At 45.5% G+C, this 15215-nt stretch overlaps 1 protein-coding gene across 3 annotated transcripts in view; it reads left to right on the forward strand.

Annotated features, from left to right (window-relative positions):
* The window catches only part of ATP13A3 (ATPase 13A3), a 72426-nt gene that overhangs the window by 27420 nt on the left and 29791 nt on the right, over nt 1-15215 (forward strand). For all 3 annotated transcript variants that reach the window (XM_043991599.1, XR_006355513.1, XM_043991598.1), the window contains 9 exons: nt 1848-1948; nt 4430-4603; nt 5377-5550; nt 5773-5843; nt 6498-6578; nt 7318-7387; nt 12058-12192; nt 13067-13139; nt 14855-14986. In XM_043991599.1, the coding sequence (XP_043847534.1) occupies nt 1898-1948; nt 4430-4603; nt 5377-5550; nt 5773-5843; nt 6498-6578; nt 7318-7387; nt 12058-12192; nt 13067-13139; nt 14855-14986 (961 nt within the window). In that variant the 5' untranslated portion in view covers nt 1848-1897. Of the gene's footprint in view, nt 1-1847; nt 1949-4429; nt 4604-5376; nt 5551-5772; nt 5844-6497; nt 6579-7317; nt 7388-12057; nt 12193-13066; nt 13140-14854; nt 14987-15215 lie in introns of those variants that run through there.

A 15215-nucleotide genomic window follows, 5' to 3' on the forward strand; every position in this document is an offset into this window, starting at 1 on the left:
AGTGGGGGGCCCCCAGTCCCTGCAGCCGCCTGGACAGGGCACAGCTGACTTGGGAGCGTCACATTGCTAATGAATAGCCGCCATGGGAGGAAACTGATAGACCCATGGAGAATAAAGGGGGTGCTCAAAAGTGAGAGGAGGGCTGATGGCCTGATTTCCTTTTAAATGGGGGGCGGGATGGTAAGGAAGAGAGAGCAATTTAAAAAAATGACAGATCACAGAACTTGATGTTGGTTCCTGCCAGGACCCAGGATGCATAATATTGAACAGATCATTTGTGATCCCAGGAAACAGTCCTTGTTGACCCAGAAGAACGCTGTCCTGCCAGCCTGCCCTGACTAATCACTGCAAAGGGTGGTAGATCCCAGTGGATCCCAGTGGTCATGTGCATTAGCAGCTGACCCAAAACAGCTTGGAACAATGGGTTCTAACCACGGGAAGTCGACTGAGGGTCCATGCAAAGTTCTGCATTTGGATGTTTTTTTTCCTGACCTCTTCGTTCTGTTGCTTTCGTGTCTGAATAGCCAAAAAGCGCCCCCTTGGGTTGAGGAAATAAAACAAGAAGGAAAGGAAGCCTTCAATCACAGTAACACTAGCCTTACAGTGTGTGTGTGTGTCTCTTAGATGAGAAAAGAAATCTTGTTCCACTAGCAATTCTTGGGAAAAAGAAATGAATGTTTGAGGAGATTAAACTATTAATAATACTAGCAACTGACTGTGTATCACCTCATTGTCTGCAAGTATTTCTGCGCCTGTGTTCTTATATGCTCAGTACTGGAGTTTGTGTTAATGTTCTTTTATGCAGGAGGAAATAGAGGCTTCAGATGTGCACGTGGCAGGTGCTGATCCCCTCATGTTTCTGACTGATTCTCCACTCACTGTTTTCTCTGTCCTTGTGTCTTGGGTAGTTGGCCAAGCTCAGCCTCCTTTGTAGAACCTGACTAACTTGTCCTCTTGTTAGGGTTGATGGACAGAAATGCGAAATTCTCCTAAACAGATGGCTGGACCTAGGTTTGAAACCTTAGTGAGGGAGAAAGTAAAATGCAATAGGACCATGACCTTGGGCAAGTCACTTAACCCTCATTGCTCCACAAAAAAACCAAACAAAAAAATGCAGTAGGACCAAGCTGGTAATGCATTTGTGAAAAACCATTAATGGCAAGGCGGGTGGCATGAGGGAGATGGCAGTCCCCTGCTCTCTGGGGCCATGGCAGACCTGTAAGGACCATCCTCTTCTTTGACTGATGATTGGGTGGAGATCACACAAGAGAGAAGGGCGGGGATCTCCTGACTCCTGGGGAAGGGGGTTTGCCCTGGTTTATTCCTTACAATGAAGTGGGATGGGGGCAGCTAGATGGCGCAGTGGATAGAGCACTGGCCCTGGAGTCAGGAGGACCTGAGTTCAGATCCGGCCTCAAACACTTAACACTTACTAGCTGTGTGACCCTGGGCAAGTCAACCCCAATTGCCTCACTAAAAAAATGAAAACAAAAACAAAACAATGATGTGGGATGACATTAGGACCTGAATGTGCTCCTGTGATCTCTTCAGGGAAGAGGAATCCCTGCCTCTAATCTGTGACTAAGTCCTGGGGAGGGGGCACTGAGCCAGGCCATGTAGGGAGGGGCTCACTTGCTTTCGGGGGCACAACACTCTGAGGGCTAGAGGTGGCATCTGAGCCTACATTTTCCTGACTCCCCACCCTGGCAGTAGCTGAGCCCCTTTTGGCCTCTGACTGAAGGCCTGGTGGAGCTCGAAGGTTTTTCTGTAACTTGTCAGAGGGTGGGGCACAGGGAGTGGCTCAGTGTAAAAGATGTCCCTTCAGTTCTTGTTCTTTTTCTCCTTAGTTATCTTCAAGCCTTCTGAAGCAGAGAGGTCATTTTGTAATGCAGTGAAAATGGACAAAGAAGAAAAGAAGACTATTAACCAAGGCCAAGAGGATGAAATGGTAACCCTATTTTCCGACCCAGGCACTTGGAAAGGGTTAGACAGTTTGTGCTGGGGATTCTCAGCCAGCAGGAGGCCACCTTGTGGGAGGCAGAGAGGCTGTCTGGGACAGGAGCAGCTGGTGAAAGCTGCAGAGACCTTTGTGTCTGGATGTTCCTGCCCCTCATTTTCTTGGTTTTTTATTTTTATTTTTTTGTGGGGCAGTGAGGGCCAAGTGACTTGCTCAGGGTCACACAGCTAGTGTCAAGTGTTTGAGGCCAGATTTGAACTCAGGTCCTCCTGAATCCAGGGCTGGCGCTTTATCTACTGCGCCACCTAGCTGCCCCTCTGCCCCTCAGGGTGTAGCTTGGGGGCCTCTAGGGGCGCTAGCTTCTTCCTTGACTGGGCTCTGACTAGATTTATGTATGTGCTCTGTCCCCCACTAGAAGGTAAGCTCCCTGAGGGATTAGCTTCATTTTTGTTTTCGTGTTCTTGGAGACCAGCAAAGTATTTTGGATGTAGTAGGTACTTAATAAATGTTTGAATTTAGTGCAGATGATTTCTTTTTTTTTTAATAAACATTTTTATTTAAAGTAAAAAAATTACGTGGGAAGCAGCAGTACAGAACTAGAAACAATGGGTCCAAATTTTGGAGAGCAGATCAGCTGTTGTAAAGAAAATACTATACATTATAGTAACGTGACAAAATGGGATGCTTTGGAAAGCAGTGGGTTCTCAATCACTAAAGGTCTTCCAAAAGAGCTAAATTATACTTGTTTGGGTTTTCTCGTTGAATGCTGCATTTAAAAAGCACAGAGAATGTCCATACAGAAATCAAAACACTCAAAAAATAGAATCCATCATTTCATATACAGTCCTATCTCATACCAGTTGCTCTAAGTATATAATTCTGTACTTTCATTTTGAAAGTTCTGCCTGTCGTGCTATTGGATCTTCCCTTGAGGGAATCGGAAATATTACAATGACCCCTTAAGACTGTTGGTATTACATTACTAACCACACCTCCCATTAACCTTTCTTTCTTCCTCCCAAATAGGGATGTGGAAGTGAATCCACACCATGGCCACGTCTAAAGATGCTCCTTCTTCCATCGCGTGGCCACCCCTTCTGTCTGAAAAAGGGGGGATAGGTTGGAAGTATTTCCAGGTCTCCTGGAGGCTTCGTATTTTGTATTCAGTAGCTTCAAAACTGTTTTCTCTTTATGTTGTCCTTATGCTGGTTTAAATGCTTCTGACTTTGCTTATTTTCACTTTGCATCAATCAGTTCATACTACCCAAGATTTGATGAAATCACCTCTCATCACTTCCTATAATGAAACAATATTCTAGTAAATTCACATATAACTATTTGTTGAACCATTTCCCCAGTTATCTAAGGCCATCTAAAAGACCTTTTAATCCCTACTTTAGGGTAAGGACATGTTTTTATGATGACTCTTACCTCCCCAGTATTTTCACTTTCTTAAGGAAGTGCTCCCTCTTCCCACATTAACCTTTGTTTTACATACTTCTACACCAAAATGTTTATATCTGTGGTCAATCTCCTTTGTGTATTTATATACACCCCTCATGTACCCCAATTATGTGAAATAAAAAGGTTCACCTTTCCTTTCTACTAGGTTTTTTTTTTACCCACCCTTGGTCTTATCACTCTTCAAACTCTAAAACTAGAACTAATCTACTTGCCCCCCCTCCCCCAACATCCTCTGAAGACATTAAGGTTCTAAAAACCTAACCATAAGTTTCTTCCTCCCCCTATCCCCTTTAAAATTTTAGCACTAAACTGATTCAACCATTCTGGACAGCAACCCGGAACCACACCCAGAGGCCCACAGGGCTGAGCATCCCCCCCAAATCCCACTACTAGGTCTGTATCCCAAATCCCAAAGAGAACACAGGAAAGGGAAAAGGACGCACATGCCCCCAAAACATCCAGAGCAGCTTTCTTTGTGGTGGCAAAGAACTGGAAATCAAGGGAATGCCCACCAACCTGGGAATGGTTAGTGGGTATCCATACAAAGGGATGCCCCTAAACCAGGGGACTTGAAGCCTGCTTCCAGCTTACTTGGTCAGCGCTACAAACAAGAGAGACGACTTGATGTAGCAGAAGTCTGCCCCCTGAACAGTCAGATACTGCGAGGGTCCATTGCAGGGATCTGTCGTGGTTATGTAGGCCAGTTCAGTTCGTTGGCACTGTGGCCTGTTCTTCAGTCACACTCCTTCCTGAGGACAGATTATTTGTCAGTTAGTGGAGAAAGCACCGCAAAGACTGGTTTATTGAAGGCCTGTTATGTGCTTGGGGTGGCTTTAGGAAGTATTACAGGGAAACCGTCTTTGGGTAGGTCCTTGGGAATGTGAGAACAAGAATTGCTTTGATTTGACAGGTCGGCTGGTCAGATTGCAAGTGGAAAAAGATGCCATTGTGTGCCTCGCGTGCGCCAAGCTAGGGTTGTTCATGATTTGTTTTCCTGTTTGCTCGCAGGAGATTTATGGTTACAATCTGAGTCGTTGGAAGCTGCTTGTAGTAGCGTTTGGGGTGATCTGTACTGGGGGCTTCCTCCTCCTCCTCCTCTACTGGATGCCCGAGTGGCGCGTGAAAGCCACCTGCTTCAGAGCGGCCCTCAAAGACTGCGAGGTGGTGCTGCTGAGGACAACGGTGAGTGTGTCCAGCTCTCCTTCAGGCCCCATCGCCCCAGTGGTTTGGCCAGTCGTTCTGCTTGCCTTCTGAGCCGGGATGACCCCGTTGCTGAGGTGCAGCTCGCGCCGACCAATCTCTCTTCTCAAAAGCCGACGGCTTCCACAGCGCTTGGCTGGCCACGGGCGCCAGGCCTTTCATGTGACCGCTGCGTTCCTCCAAGGGACACGCTTGGCTTTCCAGCCGGGCTGGCCCAGGGCACTTCCCCTTCCTCCAGGTTCAGGATGACAGGGTCTTCTCATCCTCTGCCTGTGCCCTCCTCAGGGGTTGGTGTGAGGGCTGAAGGACGCCCTAAGGAAAGGGCTTGGCAGACCCCAGAGGGCCTTGGAGCAAATACTGCTGATTCCCACTACCTGACCCTTCTTCTCTGGGATGATCTAGGAAGTGATGGGGTTTCCAGGAAGGCCTGAGTGTTCTGAGGACTTTGTCAGACTGAGGGGGGGGGGGGGACGGGACTGAGCGGGAAGTTGTTTTCTCAGATGGCCAAGGGGATTGGAGGAGCTGGGCTGGTGCCGATGGATCTGACATGGATGGCCAGTGGGCCCTCCCCAGCCCCTCTTGCTCTCTGCCTGGTCTCGCAGGCTACAGCTCCCCTCTAACTGGGACTGAGAGCAGGGTCTCCTCTGCTTGTGTCTTCCCATGCCCCTTGCTCGTGTTCATGATTGTCACATGTCATACGTCTGTGCAAACGAGAATGCTGGAATGAAAAACTTTATTTTTCTCTTTTTTCCAAGGACGAATTCAGGATATGGTTTTGTGCAAAAGTTCGCTTTCTTTCTCTAGAAAACCACTCATTTTCAAGCCCTAAAACAGTAACTAAAAAAGTGTCCAATGGCCATGCTGCTCATTTCCATTTCCCTGAGAACCTGCCTGAAGAGGACCAGCGTGACCTTGCCCAGCCCCAAGAGGTACAGTTGCCTCCCGTTCCCCAGGAGTCCATCGGGAAGGGAGGGGAGGGGGCCGGGGAGCCCTTGAGGCCTGGGCCTGGGGATGTCTATCGACTGTCGAAGCACTTGAAGATGGCCTCGAGCTCCATTTCTTGTCTTTGAGTGAACGCTCATTAGTCACTTGAACTGTTCGGTCCGGGATCCTGCGGGTGCTCAGTGTGTCTGATGCTCCATGTCTTGCAGATTCGTTACTTCACGCACCACAGTGTGAGGTACTTCTGGATGGACTCGCGCCAGAATTTTGATGTGTTACAGTAAGTGGCGTTTTCCCTTTGCCTTGAGATCCGATCCCATCTGGAGCATTTTGTCAGACCCAAAGTCAGTTTTCTGTCATTAGGTCCAAAGGGAGAGGAGACCCCTGTCTCTTTCTCCTCCCTTCATGGCTGTGACCTCTAAAAACACCCACCAGGCACAGAGCCCTGGGGGGAGTGGTTAGTGGCCAGGTAAGGAGGGAGGGGGCTGGGCGATGCCACATTGGTGAATGCTCTTTGTCTTCCAGGCCCCAAACATGACCTTCTGTGAAACCGTGTGTGTGTGTGTGTGTGTGTGTGTGTGTGTGTGTGTGTGTGTGTGTGTGTGTGTGTGTGTGTGTGTAAACATTTACAGATAGTAATTAGAATATTTATGCTAATAATGGAAATAGAATGACAAATCATACTTGATATCACTTGAACTATGATGCAAGTCTAGAAATCAATCTAGAAAAAGACTTAGAAATCAGCTCCTCTGAGAAGGATCCCCTCAATTGGGTAGGTTTTGTGAATGCATTTTTAAAGTTCCCTTTTATCCTGGGGGCTCCAGCCAAGGAAGAATTCCTCTTTAGAATGGAATTCTCAATTTGTAACAAAGCATTGCAGAATTTGGACATTTTAGACTTGAATTAAAGTAAGAATCTTCTCTTCCTTTAGGGGACTGGATGAAGGTGTTTCTTGTACTTCAGTTTATGAAAAGCACAGCTCAGGGCTGACAAAGGAGACGCACGCTTACAGGTACAGAAAATGCAAGCACCATTTAATGCTGCTGCCCATTCATGGTTGTTCTCCCTTTCAAACCATGTGGTTTTGACACTAAGTAGAAGTCAGATTGTTTCAAGTTGCATTTTTGATTGGTAAATTGTATTTGATTTTGGTAATAAATTAATGGATGACCTTGAAAGTATCATTCTTTATTAAATACAGTAAATTAATGAAACCTGTATAGTTCTGGAAGACAGTATTTTAAAATGAAATAGAAATGTTTTCAAACAAAAAACCCTAAAATTACAAAATTTTCTACAAGAACTAAAGTGTAGCCTTTAACTCATTTAACTCTAATTTGCTATAAGGGAAAACTTTTTTTTTCCTTGCAAATTAGGAAACTGAGGCAAGGACATGAAGCATAGCCTCAGCAGAATGGTCTTCATATTTCCTTTCTCCGAGTGCACAGTTCATATGATGTTACTTGATTATGTAAATGTGCTTTTTTTCATCTTTTGCCAAAAATAGTCTATTTCTTTGACTTTAGGAGTAGAGTTTCTGGAGAGTCTAGCTCTTGCCATTTCTCAGGGAATGACAGAACAGCTTGGTTCTGTGGACATTGATCTCATCCCAGCACCTGATGCTTGTTCATGGTCCCCCACGTGCCCTCCATCGCACAAATGCATGCCTTGGATTCCAAACATTGAAACCTAGGTAGGCAGGAAGGCCTGAGTTTGCACTAACACATTGGCTTTTCTCCTCTGCTATACAGAAAACTGATGTACGGAATGAATGAGATCGCTGTCAAAGTGCCTTCTGTCCTCAAACTTCTGGTTAAAGAGGTGAGGCTGCCTGCTGATTGGTCTGGCCCAGACCGAGAAAGGCTTCCTTGCTCCTGTCCCCACTGCCCCATTTGCCTTTCCTGGCCCTTCTGCTGAGTGACCTTTCTGGCCCCCCAAAGGCCCCACCCTGATGGTGTGCTTCACTGCCTCTCTGTCTTGGGGCCTTTGCTTATGCAATATTTCCCAGGCTTAGAATTCTCCCAAAAAGGCCAGTCAAGGCCACTCACTTTCCCCATGCTGCTTGCTGATCTTTCTCCTTTAGACCACCTGTCCCTTCACATGTTGCTCATACTTCTTTGATGCACCTGTTTTATACACTGGGAATTCTAGTTACTTATTTTTCCTCTCTACTGGACTCAAAGTTCCAGTCTGGTTGGGGACCACATCTTATTTCTCTAAACTTCCTGATTTCTTCCAGTCCTTGGTATTGATCTCTGTAGACAGCACTTAATGGTTCTTGAGCTAAATTGGTGTGGTTGGATTTAAATCAAGTAGACTTTAAATTATATTTCCACTTAAGAGCCAGGGATTTCCCAGTAAGCTTGTTTTATGCTTATATTTGATCGGCTAAATACTTTCTTCTCTGTGTTTGCTGGGAAATACTGATTTGGTTTTCAGAAGCAATGATTTTGACAAATACATCAGAAACTGGAAGATGACTTGATTAGTTTGTTTATCTTGGTTAATTAAAATAGTTCCTTGTAGAATCCTGTATCCTATGACAGTGTATTGGGGGGAGGTCAGTAAATGTGTTCCCCATCATAGCTCCATCATTGGGATAGAACTGTGTTGAATTTTGCCTAATGGGGTTCACAGATCAATCAGAATTGACACAACAGGGATTTCAGCTTTGTTAGGTGCTGTATGAGTTAGTATTCCACCAGAAAAAGGTTATTGGACCAGCTTCAAGCTGCCTTTTAGTGATTTGGGGGGTTTTTAGTGTTTGATGCAAAAAAATGGGCGTGGTAAAAGACAAAAATGGGAGTGACTTAACAAGTAGAAGAGATTAAAAAGAGGTGACAGGAATACACATACGAGCATCACTGATAACCATGATGGCATGGTTACTGATCTGGAGCCAGACGTCCTGGAGAATGAAGTCAAGTGGGCCTGAGGAAGCACTGCTAACCATAAGGCTGGTGGAAGTAACAGAATTCCAGCTGAGCTACTTAAACGCCTTAAACAGATGATGCTGTTAAAGTGCTGTACCATAGGCCAACAAACTCAGCAGTAGCCACTGGATTGGAAAAGACCAGTTAACATCCCAGTCCTAAAGAAGGGCAATGCCAAAGAGTGTTCAAGTTACCAAACAGTTGTTCTCATTTCACACGCCAGAAAGGTTATGCCCAAGATTCTCCCAGCTAGACTTTGGCAAATTGAGAACTGAGAGGCTGGTTTTGGAAGAGGCAGAGGAACTGGAGACCAATTGCCAACATTGGCTGGATTATGGAGAAAGCAAGGGAGTTCAGAAAACCATCTAGTTCAGCTTCATCGACTATACTAAAGCCTTTGACTGTGTGGATCAGGACAAAATGTGGTAAGTCCTCAAAGAGATAGGAGTACAAGATCATCTTTCTTGTCTCCTGAGGACCCTGTATGCAAGCCGCCAGGAAGCAACAGTGAGAACCAACCATGGAACAGTTGATTGATTTAAGATGGGGAAAGCAGTACAAGACTGTGTGTGATCACTGTATTTAATTTATATTCAGATTACATCATGCAGAATGCCAGGCTGGATCAATCAGAAGCCAGAATTAAGGTTGCTGGGGGAAATATCATAATCTCAAATATGCAGATGATACTGATGGCCAAAATTGAAGAAGAAATAAAAAGCCACTTGAGGGTGAAAGAGCAGAGTGTAAAAGCTGGCTTGAAGCTTAACATAAACTAAGATCTTGGCAACTGGTCCATCACTTCCTGGCAAAACGAGGGAGAAGAAATGGAAGCAGGGTCAGATTTTATGTTCTTGGGGTGTTTTGGAAAGAAAGCTTTGGCAAATCTGGATGACATACTGATAAGCAGAAATGTTACCTTGCTGGCAAAGATGCATGTATACACACAACTTTGCTGTGTACTCAAAGATATGGTTTTCCTGAGAGTTGGACTATGGAGGAGAAAGCTAAGAGTCACAGAATAGATGCTTTTGAATGGTGGCGCTGGAGAAGACTTTCAAGAGTTCCTTGGACAGCAAGAAGACCAAATCAGTCAATACTTAAAGAAATTAATTCAGGCTCTTCCTTAGAAATCCTTTGGCCATGTAATGAGAAGATAGAACTCATTGGAAAAGACCCTGATGTTGGGAAAGACTGAATGCAGAGTTGGACACTGAACAACCACAGTGACAAAGTATATCAGAGGTAACCTCGTAGAGGGAACAGGGAGAGGGGATCCTGTTTAATTTTTCCAGTGACTGAGAACTCAGACTTTACAAGCTTTGGTGAAGGGGGCGGTGATGGCACCACTTAAGTCTTCTTTGCCTTCCAGTCCAAGAATAGGAAAACAGGTTTTCTGCTTGTGAAATAGATGCTCTGTCAGTTTTGGATGGATAAATTCTACGAAGTTCTGCTTTTCCAACCTCTGCTATCATTTTACTTTATTTTATTTTTTATGGGGCAGTGAGAGTTTAGTGACTTGCCCAGGGTCACAGAGCTAGTAAGTGTCAAGTGTATGAGGCCAGATTTGAACTCAGGTCCCCCTGAATCCAGGGCTGATGCTTTATCCACTGTGTCACCTAGCTGCCCCCCTCCCCCATTTTGAGTTTTTTTGAACCTTACTCTCATCAGATTTGGCTCAAAGAGGGAAGAACTTGGCATACTCACTTGGGTATAGAAATTTCTTATCCAATAGAGAAATAGAAGGAAAAAGGGAAAAGAAAGGGGGTGGTACTAATAGGGAAAGCAGAAGCAGGAGGGACAAGAGGAAAGAAGGGAAGGGTGGGGTGGATAGAAGATTGAGGGACAGGGTGGTCAGAAGCAAGACTCTGGTGAGGAGGGACAGGGTGAGAGGAGAGAGACAAGTATAAACAAGGGGGAAAATAGGATGGAGGAAATACACAGTAATTATAACTGAATGGGATGAACTGTCCCATAAAACAAATGCATAGCAGAGTGGATTAAAAATTGGAATCATACAGTATGTTTACAAGAAACACATTTGAAGAATCAAATTTATAAGAAATCAAGTCATTCCCCAATCGAGGAATGGTCAAAAGATATGAGCAGGCAGTTTTCATATGAAGAAATCAAAGCTATGTATGGTCATATGAAAAAATGTTCTAAATCACTTGATTAGAGAAATGCAAATTAAAATAACTCTTGAGGTACAACCTCACACCTATGAGATTGGCCAATATGACAAAAAAGGAAAATAAATGTTGGGGAAGATGTGGTGGCAAAGAAATGGAAATTGAGGGGATGCCCATCAATTGGGGAATGGTTGAACAAATTGTGGTCTATGAATGTAATATAATAGTATTGTTCTGTAAGAAATGATGAGCAAGTAGATCTCAGAAAAACCTCGAAAGACTTAAGTGGACTGATTCGGAGTGAAGTGAGCAGAACCAGGAGAACATGGTACACATTAATAGCAATATGATGATCCAAGACATTTCCAAAGGACTCATGATGGAAAATGCTCTTCATATCTAGAAAAAAGAACTATGGAGTCTTTTTTTTTTTTTAACAATGGAGTCTTAATGCAGATTGAGCCATACTGTTTTTACTTTTTTAAAATCGGTGGTTTTATTTATTAAAGATTTGCTGTGGTTGGCCCTCTTACAGCCTCAAGGCTGCTGGTTTGACTTCATGTGAACCATCATTTCATTTCTTGTTATGACTGTGTAGTTATGGGTAACCCCCTCAGACATCACGAGGAGCCAGTACAAATCTAGCCCTTGCTGTTGGAAGAGCTGCTCAAGCCAAACATCCCTGTGGTAACCCTGTGATGCTTTGTTCCCTTGTTCTCTTACCTCCCAGTTTGCTTATTGGGAAATGGAACACCACAAAGTATTTTGATGAGAAAATTGACGATGTTAGGTTAGCTGGATAGCTTGGGTAAGTGCGTGTCTTCTCCAGGAAAGCATAGCACAGGCTTTCATTTTTACTCTGCCTGTAAGTAGCTTATGAGACCTTGGACTGGTCATTTCATTTGGGGGTCTATTTCTTCATCTATAAAATGGGTTAGTAGCAGCCCTATTTCCTTTCTCAAACAACAATCTTCCAATACCTGAAAAGTAAGTCCAGAGGAAGTGGCAGGTGGTTGTGGTCAGTGAGAATCTATTTAATATTTCAGGAAGCCGATGAAAGCATTTTGCTACCTAAGAGTTTTCCCTTGGTCCAGCTTTCTTTGAGGATGCTGATCAGTGCAGGGCATTGTCTGTCACCCAGTCTTCTCTTGCTCCCGAGCCTTTACATGGGTTGGCTGAACGCTTCAATGAGCACGCTCAAAAGCAACGTTTTGAAATGCCCCAGGAAACATGGGGACTGTCCCCTGGTAAACGTGTTGAGTTCTAGCTGAGCATCCAAAGGGAAGGCCCCATGAGGCCTGGTCAGCTGGGCACCGGCACTGAGGATTTTCGAAGGAGACTCCCCTGTGTGGTCTTGGGCATGGGCGCCCATGTGGATAGAGCAGAGCCTGGTGGGCAGGGGCTTAACCTGCATCTTGTGTTTCAGGTCCTCAATCCCTTCTACGTTTTCCAGTTGTTCAGCGTCATCCTGTGGAGCACAGACGAATACTACTACTATGCCATGGCCATAATCATTATGTCTGTGATCTCCATCGTGAGCTCCTTATACACCATCAGGAAGGTGAGCACGTGCCCTGGGCGCAGCAGAGGCTGCCTGGGCCTTGGAAGGGATTCTTCTGCTCCCTGATTGGGTCAGTGTGGTGGTCCTCCCTTCAGGGTCGGCAAGGCAGGGTGTGAACCCAGGTCTTCCTAGCTGACTTTTAGAAAAATCTAATGGGCCAGTCAAGTCTTTGGCATCTCGTCTCCGTGTAAGAAAACCTGGGAATCGATGATTATCTGGTTTGTGCCAAAGCGAGGCCTTGGGCTCAGGGTGAGCCTATCTTTGTGCTGGGCTGAGAGGGAGCTGGAGCAGCAAGCCCAGAGGAGTATTGTTGTCTCTGTGCACACAGTGCCCAGGCCTGTAGCTGTGACCGTTATTCACTGTTTTCTACATGGTTATTGGGTTCTTTTTTTTTTTTTTTTTTTTTTTGGTGAGGCAATTGGGGTTAAGTGACTTGCCCAGGGTCACACAGCTAGTGTCAAGTGTCTGAGGCTGGATTTGAACTCAGGTCCTCCTGAATCCAAGGCCAGTGCTTTATCCACTGCGACACCTAGCTGCCCCCAGGGTAGAAAATTGCTTTCTTTTGTTTTGGGTTTTTTGTCTTTTTTTTTTTTTTGGTGAGGCAATTGAGGTTAAGTGACTTGCCTAAGGTCACACAGCTAGTTAAGTGTCAAGTGTCTGAGGCTGGATTTGAACTCAGGTCTTCCTGAATCCAGAGCTGGTGCTTTATCTACTGCGCCACCTAGCTGCCCCCGGTTATTGGGTTCTCAGAGAGTAGGTGGGTGATGCTGGGGGCTCCCTGGACCTCTGTTTACATCGTGGTGTGTAAGTGTCCTTTAACGATTATAGCTCAGCACTCTTTGGGCTTTGACAGTTTCTCTGTGCTTCCTTTCAGCAATACATCATGTTGCATGATATGGTGGCTGCTCACAGCACCGTGAGAGTCTCCGTCTGCAGAGTCGGTGGAGGTAGGTAGCCCAGGACAGCCTGTCCTTTGGAGGGGTTGAAGATTGGAAGAGTTGAGTCAGAAAGTGAACCATTAAGTGCCCACCCAAGAGTACACAGGGAGCTTTCGTTTCAGATTTCTCTGCACAGCCGTAGGCCCTGTTTTGTCTGTCAGACACATGTGCATATATGATTATCAGCTGCATGTAGCATATTCAGTGACCACTTTTCAGAATGGAGGATTGGATAGGTTTTCTCAGCACTCAGAATTCTGATCATAGTCTCTCCAGACTCTGAGTTGTGTGGCCTAGCTGGGCAGTGGCCTCCTTTAGGTCTGGTGGGAAGGTTACTTTAGAACCCGACTGCTGGCTGTCCCCGTGGGACTGTCCTTTGGGTTCATTTTCACAAAGAGCCAAAGACAGAACCTTCCACACTTGTTTTGGTGGGTCTGGTTGAACTGATGACTGCCTCCATGAAGGTGGCATCATTCTCTCTCCATGGGGCAGAGCTGGCCTGGCCTTGGGGTTCCTCCCTTGGCCAAGAGGTTACAGTAGGAGCTCTCTACCTACCTTTTATGTGTCCTGAACCCCCCAAGCCTTTGGCCAAAACCTATGGACCGCATCCAGGAATCATGGGATTTTTTTCCCCAAAAAAAATCATAATTTGAGGGAAAGGCTAAATTTCGGTTAGAGGTCAGTGAAAATGAAGATGCCATTTTTTTCTCAGCCAGGTTTATGAAGTCTCTGAAATATGTCCGTGGCTCCTTTGGTGGGGGTTGGGGATGTCCACAGACCCAAAGGTGACAAACCCCTGAATTCTGTATGGAAAGCTTTCTTTACTTGTGATAGAGTTCTTATGTATGCATTTGTACTTGAAAATGGTTCTCGGGGTAGGAAGAACTGAAAGGCATCTTGGGAGTTGTGGCAAACTATAACAGAACTCTTGTGGCTTAAAAGGTCCGAGAAGCCTTTAAAGAGTGAGGCCTTGTCTTCTAGGCCTCAGGGAATGTGTTGTGGAATTGTGGAGACTGCTCCCTTGTGTACACCTTAAGCTCCTTTTGTGTATAGTGGTAGGCCCCGGGCATAGGAAGACCAAAGGAAGCGTTCCTTGCCTTCTCTCAGAGGACTTAGTCTGTGGAGTTGGGGAAATCATTCCTATAAGTCATCTACAGCCCACTGAAGAAGGGCAGTGGGTCATGTGGGGTTTTCTCTAGTGATATTATTTTCCTGTAGTGTAGACCTTGCTACCTCCTCCTGCTTATAGAAGCAGGGTTCTGAGCTGGTGCCTCGCGTTCCACTTCAGGGTTTGTTGGCCTCCAGGTTGTCCACGGTCACTCAGCTTATAGGCTTCTCGTCCCCTTTGCAGTGGTTCATGCACGCTTGGATTGTTCCTCCCGGTGGTCTCGTTCAGGCAGCTCATTGGAATGCCACTGCGCTTGCTCACTTATGGCTGTCCGTGCCTTCTCCAGGGACGTCTCGTCCCTGACTTAATAGCACTTGGAGTTTCTCTTTTTGTTACTAATTAGGAGCATCTCAAGGGCTAGGGAAGTGTGTGGGGAGCCCCCTCCCTCTCTAGTGCCTTGTTCATGGGTAAAAACACACTTAAAGAAGCCTCTCCTCTTCCTCTTGGAGCACTGACATCTGTCTCCTGGGTCCTCTTGGAGGTTAGGAATATCGGTTGCTCTGTTACTGTCACTCCATGTAAAACAACATGAAAAAAATCCCTCTGATTCTTTCAGAAACAGAAGAGATTTTTTCCACGGACCTTGTACCTGGAGACATCATGATCATCCCCATGAATGGTACAGTCATGCCTTGTGATGCAGTCCTCATTAGTGGTACCTGCATTGTAAACGAGAGCATGCTTACAGGTGAGTGAGATGGGCATGGTCTTCATTTGTGGGTCGTACAGCAGGGCAAGGCAAAGTCTTCATGAAGTGTTAGTGTGCTCCATAGATAGGAAACCCATCCAGTACTTCATTTTCATACTGGGATTCCATGGGGTTAACATTGGTCAGTTAGAATTATAAAACAACCTGCTTCAGTGAGTCAGTGGATCTCATGTTTGAATTATGGAGATTTCCAGCTTGCTCTGTTGGA

This window comes from Dromiciops gliroides, chromosome 3 (genome assembly GCF_019393635.1).
Source record: "Dromiciops gliroides isolate mDroGli1 chromosome 3, mDroGli1.pri, whole genome shotgun sequence".
NCBI classification, from domain to species: Eukaryota; Metazoa; Chordata; class Mammalia; order Microbiotheria; family Microbiotheriidae; genus Dromiciops; species Dromiciops gliroides.